This window comes from Orbicella franksi, chromosome 10, assembly GCF_964199315.1.
Source record: "Orbicella franksi chromosome 10, jaOrbFran1.1, whole genome shotgun sequence".
Lineage (NCBI taxonomy): Eukaryota > Metazoa > Cnidaria > Anthozoa > Scleractinia > Merulinidae > Orbicella > Orbicella franksi.
In genome coordinates, this window is record NC_138154.1 from 17575787 (window position 1) to 17584100 (window position 8314).

Sequence of the window (8314 nt, forward strand, 5' to 3'; positions counted from 1 at the left end):
CTTCCAGTGTAAGTTCTTGAAATGATCGTAAAGTTTATCGATGGGCTCTTCAAGCTCATTGGAGTTATAACTCTGACCATCTCCGTTTATTGATTTCAGGCAACTCCAAAATTTTTTATTTCTTTTGTGTTTTACTAGGTTATCGATATCTGAGTTAAGTAGTTTAGTTTTCTTAAATTTGTTGAGCTTTTTCAAATTTTTACGGGCTTTATGGTATTCTTGTCTTAGGTTTTCATCGTAAGGGTTTTTATGCTTTTTGTTAGATAGTTCAGTTAGAGTCCTTCTCAAAACGAAACATTCTTTATCAAACCATATTTTAGAATGTTTTTTGTGAGTCTTTTTCGGGCAGTTCAGTGGTTTGAGCGAACAGAGAGATATTTGATTTCGTAATTCGGTAAATTGTTCAGTTGTAAGATCAATTCCCTTACTGGTAGAGTCAAAAAAAAATTAAAAAATTGAGCAGCTACTTCCTTCAAACTTGGTTAATACAATTTTCTACCTAGCATTTTAACGTTGCGATTCCCAAATTGTGTAAAATTCAATTTTGGAAAAAGTTATTTGCCGTCGGATTCCCATACAAACATTGTAATTTCTGGCCGCTTTGCCTACTCAACAAGATGGCGTCGAAAACCGTGATAAGGAGTGTTCGTATACAACGAGATAAGGACAGATAAGGCCAAACACACAGAACGTTTGATTCTAATGAAATATATATCATTTTGAACAGCAATAAACAATCATGGCTCAGCTTAGTTCATACGAAGCTTTCTTGAGTGCAGCCATTTGGCCCGGTAGTAGTACTAATGTGACTATCGCTCGCGGTATATGCATAAATCGTTCAACTGTTCTGTACAAATAACAAAAATCTTGGAACGAACTTTAATAATTGAACACTTTATCTTCGAACGAGGCTGCTCAAACAGTGAAAAAAATGTTAAAATGGGAAGGAAACAACAGGCTTATTCTCACGCAGTTAAGAGTACGTGAACCAAGACAGTTACTTTCCCGTAGAAGAAAGCAAAGCTACGCCGTTATAATCCTCACTCATGCCGCCTTGCTACATCCTAGCCGTGCGATATCTCTAAATGCTAAACAACACTAGTAACAACAAATGTTAATGGAAGCAACCAGCCGCCCTCTCACAGGAACAACTTTTTAGGCTTTAGGTTTACCGAGAATGGATCTCGGAGATGCATCAATTTATCAGTCAATTAAAAAGTGCCCTATGAAGTAAAACAGCGAAGTAAAACTCTTCCAAGCAAGTTCAGTGAAGAAATTCATAACCGGCATACATTTAATTTGTCTACTTTATTGAACATAAGAGCATTATGTGATTGAAACAGCTCATTTAGAACTGAAACGTTCTTGACTTGGCAAGAGCCTCAATCAGTCAAAAGGCACCAAAGGAGCGGTTTTCGTCATTCCAGTCTTGATTGCAGTTACTTCCAGGGTTGGTCCTTGGTATGGCAAACTCTGATACACAAGCATGTGGACATAAGAAGTACTAGTACTGCCAACACAAACCTAGGAATAACATGATCCAGAATTGAGAAAAGGAAGGAGCAAGTGATTTCTATAACAGATATTAAAAAAATATATTCAATCTATATTTCTACATCACAAGTTCCTCGACGGAGCTCATGCAGTCACAGTATTTTGAGTCATTTTGGCCACGTACAATATTACCTTTAAATTGAAGGAAACCTGAAGCTGCTAGGTTACTAAGACAGAAAAACACCAAAGAGATAATAATAGACCATAGAAGAACAAGGATGGATAGACGATTAAAACGGATTACAAACGAAGACCTTGAAAAATTTAGGTCGAACGTTTCAAGATGCGCATTCCGTGAAGCAGCTTCTTTAAAGCTGCCTAAAAATGATAATGGCACAATCACGTGGTTGTGGGGAAAAGCGGTCAGTAATGAGACTAATGACGCTCAAGTTTATGAACTGTGAATTGAAGTCGCTATGAGAGGAGAGCAATACTCTTGCAAGTCCTTTGGCTGTCAGCCCCTTGACTGGTGATTTTTTTCTTTGAAACACCTGGCTTTTATCCTGCCTGTCTTTGCCCGGCTGTGCAATATTGCCCGTACCGCAAATAGCTGGGAAAACCGCATGGGAGTAGTTTCAACCGAGGACAGATGACAAGATGATTGAACTAACGTTTACGAAAGTTGGAACATTTTTAACAGGGTGCATGTGGAGTACCATGCAAGCAACAATGTCAGTGCCACTCCAGCTTTTATTCTCAGTGTCAGTCTTTTCGAAAGAGTTTTGATTGTCATTGTGAAACATAAATTAGCAAACCTTAATTAAGTAATTCATTCCCGCTACAACTTGTTGTCTGTAACTTATGGCTTGGAACTGATCGAAAGTTTGCTCAGCTTTTTCCTCTGCTTGGTTCTTCACCTGTGGGAAAAAGAGAAGTCGTCAGTCGTTATCATAAAATTTCTGTTTTATTGCTGATACAGTACTGACCAATTGAACATATAACTAACCACGAACTTAACTAGTTTCAAAATTTGACACCGAGCAGTATAAGAAACCAATGGAGTGGGAACTGAACCGGGGCGGGGGGGGGGGGATACTGCCATATATGGACTGTATAGGTATGTGCTGCTGTGAAGGGTATGGTTTTCAAGCAGTTTACTCTAGGATAGGGTATATAAATCAGAGCGTTTGGGTCTAAAATAGGGTATCATTTTTCACGAAATTGACCAGTTTGTTGAAGATTCTATCTAAACTAAGGAAACCAGGAATTGCCACTCAAAAATATAAAAAAGTGAAATCGGCAAGTTTAAATTTTTGTAACTCAGCTTCAACATCGCTGATAGATGACTATCATAAAACACTACTGGATATTATTAACTGTCAAAAATCGGGATTCAGACTGAAATCGGTGGTTTTAATACTGGTTACTCTAGTATAGGGTAGCAAAATTCAGCCGAACTAGCTCTAGTATAGGCAAAGGGTTCCAAGGTCCTAGCGGCACATCCCCACCCAGAAATTCCTAAAGTAACCCCCCCGGGGCCCGGGGGGAACTGAGCATTCATATAAATGCGGAAATTATGACTGCTCGGCCTACTTTGTTACTGGAGACAGATTCCTGTTACTTTGTACCTACAGAGTAAACTTCAACTTTAAAACTGAGTTGCATTGTGTGATTGAAGGGTTATGTCACTAAGAGCTTTATCAGACAGCAATCTGCTTGGAGGTTTGAAAAGAAGGGCTTTGCCACAAACATCAACTGTCTAGCAGCAAATGCTTATGGAGCGTAGAAGTCGGACAACGCGCGCACAATGCTAAAGAAATAATGTTAACGAAAGCTGACGATACCTTGTCGCAGATTTGCTGCACTTCTTCAGTGGCCTCTTTCACCTCGCTAAATCCACCGTCCTTCCGTGATGCCTCCATTATGAGGTAAACCTATCTTCGTAGTTACTTGCAGAAAGTGCCGTTTAACAGCAGGATTAAATATGAAAATAAACATATGCCTCTTTGTGACGCGAAGGCGTAATAACAGCTGATTGGTTAGAGAATCAAAGTAATTGATTTCTCAGAAAATGATTTTGCACACAGGAAGTAGGAAACTTTACGAGAACACATTATCATTAGAATAGACAATCTATTCTAGGTTTATTTTGCTTTGGCTTATAGCCAACGGTCATGAAATTAACTGACAGCAATTATTTTTCCTTTGTCAAGGACTTTATTTAATTGATATCCGACCACCGGTTTAGTTACCTCGAGAATTAATTTTTGCCTGGTTTCTGGTTAAAACGAAAACAGAACACTTAGAACGTAGACAGCCGGCGCCTGGAAACAAAACAGACTTTTCAGCTGGGTACATGATCGATTTAGCGATCTTTTAAAGTGCTGTCGTAAAGATTTCAAACACTTGAAAGTGATCAAAGGTTAACAGACAAGCACTAATGGAGTGCTGATATCAAATTGAATGAGTCTGTGAAATAGCCCGTGAAATGTGAACCAGGATTACATTAACGCTACGCTGGATTCTGCATGCCATGTTTTGTTTTCACATGTTTTGTACCAAAAAGTTTATTTACGCAGCAGGTTCAGAGATGCATGTGTAGAAATCTTAACTACACATTTAAAATGCTGTTCAGTTCTTGCTCTGGCAGTTATGTACAATTAAATATTTCCTGAACGTGGGAGTGACAAAAAAGGAAGCCTAATAAACGGGAATATTTCATTAACAGATATCCCTTGCAGGTACGATATTAGACTGTCTGTTCCGGAGTGTGGTTTTGTTCAACACAGGAAGTCATTCCTTGATATCAATGTGTAAGACAAATATAGGTTAGATGATTCTTATACAATCACGATGTCAATCCAGTTTCGTTTTGCGTTGCTTTTTGATCAAGCAGTCATGCAAAAGTGTATCCCAGAATGAACCTAGAACAGGTATTCTTTTTCCGTTCTCGAGGTCTCTTGATCAATAACTGGTAATTTATTCACTAATTCCTTTAAGACTTGGCACACAGTGATGCAGTTTAACGCAAGAATAAACGTTTTCCTGATAGAGAACCGGCGTCAAGAAACAAAATATACCTTTTAACTGCTTTGTGCTGAAAAACGTATGCTGCGTTGGGTGAACGAGATCACAAACATGACGAACATCTTATACCCCATTCACACCAATTAAACTAGTTTAACTAAATTACGTTTAGGTTTTTCCAATTTGTCAATTACGCTTTGCAGTCATTTCGAGAAGACAAAATTTCAGGTTTATCGATAGCAGAGTTATGACACTAGACAAAGGATTGTCTAGTATTAGGATTGGTTAACTCTATGTGCATTTACAAGTGAATATATGTAATATCATATATTTGAACTGCGGAGAAAGACATGAAGACATAATTGATCATCGCAGTTATGCACACAGTTATACACACACCGCTTTAAGTCCTTTAAAAGTTGTGCGTATAACTGCGATGACCAATCATGTCTTCATATCTACGTGCATTTATTGGTAAGTAAATAACTAATATCTATTTTCAGAATAGCTTTACAAATATTATATGCATGTGCATTAGAAAACGATGCATGTGAATGAGGCACTCAAAGCGAACACTGTTGCTTTGACCTCGATATTATGCTAAGCAGACCAATTCTTCTTAAACATGTCACTTAACGTGTACCATACTACTAAATAAGATAATCGCATGTTTATTTTGCCAAACATGGGGTTTTTATAATTCCTTTTCTTTATTAATTGTTGTGACTATTATTGGCAGTTGAAGAGGAACAAATTTACGCAAATGGATCAGATAATTAATTGAATTAAAATCATGTGCTTTGTCAAGGAAGTTAAGGAAGTTTAAGGTTTCGTGCAGACTGCATGCTATCTTTCTGACATAAAAGGAAGAATTTGGTCACAGGAAACCAATAATGTATTACTGATCTCCTCTCCCTTAACATTGTCTACTGGATTATCATCTCATCTGGCTCAAGTCCTAGGGAAGAAACCAAACAAAACAGGACATCATAGCAACGCAGGAACTTAAAACCTACGTTATAATCTCATGCATCGCTTCCAAAGCAGATGCACAGGACAATTTATTTGACCATGAAAACCCAAAATACGCTTAATAATATATCTTGACCACTCCCCCAATGGGGCTTTTCAGGGCCAATGAAACTAAATGTTGAAACAGATAATGCAAGTGAACATAACATGGTTAAAAATCCCAACTGGCAGGAGGCAGACCAGTTGACTATGTACAAGCATGACAGAGGAGTTGAACTAGGGTCTACCGAGAAACTACTCCAGCTTAGTGGTCAGAGTGGGACTTGAACCTGCGACCTCCAGATTTAAATTCCGGCGCCCTAACCACTCGGCCACGCTGCCTCCTGCTGCTTGATCTATTCCTCTTCATTCTTCTGGTATGTGTGCTGAGAACTTACGCTTCATCCTGTGAACTAAAACTTAGTTTCAAAGTAACTTATGGATACAACTGATTCACAGCAAAACTGGACCTTTTTTTATGACTGAGTGAGTTGCAGCAGTCCTCTTAATTTTCTATGTCAGACTAAGTCAATGCGTTAAGAATAACTTCAAAAAGGCAAAAAGGTATTCAAGTACAAAATTTTCTAAACAATCAACCCTTAACTTGTTTCAAGTTAAAACCATACATATTAAAAACTGATAAGCTGCGCTAAAAAGTCGTTGAACAGCGTAACGGCATGAAAATACAGTTTATCTTTAAGCCACTGCAGTGAAAGTAACTAGTCATTTTCATCAAAACTGCAGTTGTTGATGATTTAATTTGTTGAACTTTAAAAGGCTCAAAACACCTAAGGGTTAGAAAGTGCCCCTTGAAGAGTCTATGGAGTCGCTTCTTGCTGAAGGCACCTTGAAATCAGAGCGCATCTGAAACAAGCCAAGAACACATGCATATTTGTACACTTTCAGAAAAGAGCTGACATTAATAATTTGTCAACATTAACCACGATTCAACTGAAAAACAAAACAGCTCGCGTTCACAGAGAAAGCACTAAGAGCCACCTTTGTTGAAGATAACACTCTGTCGCAAATGAACAGTAACCTGGTAGGTACAAAAGTAAAATTATGATTTGCAACAAAACCACAGGTCAGAAATTATAAAACGATTTCTAAAGCTTTCACTGTCATTACAAGAGTTTGGTCAGCAGAAATGAATGAATGTTTTTTGGGGGAGATCGCCACCCCCATTTGGAATTCAAAACGAGTTCAGTTACAAACAAATGGACATTCCAGTGCTAAGAATGAACCTTATTTTTTACAGGATTATTACAGTTGCTACCTTAAATGCTGGGACGCCAGACCAGACACGAGCGGTGTACAGGCTTGATATTCTGAATGGGTTTTCTCGCGCAAGAGGAAAGCTCTGTCAGTCTGAAAGTTGATTACCACTGGACGAAAGAGGATTGCTGCTGGACTTGGCAAGCTGAAAATAAACTGAAAGAGAGTAAGGACAACTAAGGGACTCGCTGGACAAAAGGCACACATGACAAAACTTGCGGCTGTAGAATCTTAATTTTTCTGCAGTTTGACTTCATGTAACATGCAATCTCTTCAGTTGCCTTATGAGAAACATAGCTCCAGATATATATTTGTTATCAACAAATTTCGCAACACCCTTCCTCGAACCCTCAAAACACCAAAGGAGACCTGATACATGACGTATGTAACCTGTTGGCAAAGGCGGAAGAAAACAAATCACCCATGCTTCACTTCTAGAGGGGAGAATATCTTGCTTAATGTGATGAGCTAATTTGTTGCATTTAAACCTTTAGATAATAGAACACTGATGCAGATGTTTCCCAAATAAAACCACTGTGCATGGCATATTAGATCATATTTTGGGAAAGTTTGGAGTGTCAACTGCATTCCATTTTTACAGAGCTATTCAACTGCATTGGTTGAAAACATTCTCTGGTGCAGTTTAACTGCAACAGTCTGTTGATGTTTTTGTTTTTTTGCCCTCCCCTACGGGGATATTTCTTCATACAACTATATTGACCCTATGGCTCTCGCCCTGCGGCCTCGGGCCATACTCAAGATGTCGGGCACAGTTTTTCAAGATACGGACCCACCGGCCGACAAATGATCATATGTAAGTATTTACTATACGTTGAATAATAAAATGAAGCTCGCTTGCGGTTTTTTTTTTCATTCAGTGAAACGCTCTGATCAGCAGAAAGGAGTTTGAAAAATGTTGAAAAAACAGGCCAAATGGTTATAACGAAAATCCACAGCATTTTATACGTGATATCAAAACAATAGCCTATGACCTCACTTCCATTAGTGTATTTCCTCTTCCAAGTTAAGAGATTCCCTTTCAAAAATACGGATTACCGTACTTACGTAACTCAAAAATCCGATCGAGTCCCCTTCCCCGTCGTTGCTGTCGAAACGCGCAACTTGTGGTCTCCTTTAACAAACAGGATTGGCTCCTGAAGCGAGTTGAATTACTGCAACATTTAACCCTTTTGCCGTCAATCTCCTGTTAGCGTTTATCCAAAAAAGCTGCGAACTTGGTAAGATGTTCATACAAGGAAGCGTTTTCTAGGCCTGGTTTGAGGGGTTGCCATTTCTACAGAAATAGACATGTTTATTTCTTTGTCTTGCTCTTTTATTACAAGCCACCGCTCAGTGTTCAGTGTGACTAGGGTTTGTCAAAAAGTGGTCTTGTTTCTTATTCATAAGACCATTTTGAGGTTTCAGTGACGCAGGTGAGCTTGATGCTAAAGCAACCTTTCACACGCCTAGGGAACTCAGAATAATGTAAACATTTTCTTTCAACTCT

General features: G+C 38.6%; 1 protein-coding gene across 1 annotated transcript; it reads right to left on the reverse strand.

Moving 5' to 3' along the window:
- Positions 1 to 388: 388 nt before the first annotated feature.
- On the reverse strand, positions 389 to 3973 carry LOC145501855 (cystatin-A1-like). The gene is made up of 3 exons (XM_081481241.1): positions 3339 to 3973; positions 2310 to 2411; positions 389 to 1524 (listed from the first exon to the last, which is right to left on the reverse strand). The coding sequence occupies exons 1-3, from the start codon at positions 3414 to 3416 to the stop codon at positions 1387 to 1389; spliced, it is 318 nt and encodes a 105-aa protein (XP_081337367.1). The 5' UTR covers positions 3417 to 3973; the 3' UTR covers positions 389 to 1386.
- Positions 3974 to 8314: the final 4341 nt, after the last annotated feature.

Excerpts from the sequence above, each read along its gene's own strand:
- LOC145501855 (XM_081481241.1), bottom strand. The coding sequence starts at position 3,416 with ATGGAGGCATCACGGAAGGACGGTGGATTTAGCGAGGTGAAAGAGGCC. Across the intron at positions 2,412-3,338 it reads TGCAGCAAATCTGCGACAAG|GTGAAGAACCAAGCAGAGGA; the intron begins GTATCGTCAGCT and ends TTTTTCCCACAG. Across the intron at positions 1,525-2,309 it reads GAATGAATTACTTAATTAAG|GTTTGTGTTGGCAGTACTAG; the intron begins GTTTGCTAATTT and ends TGTTATTCCTAG.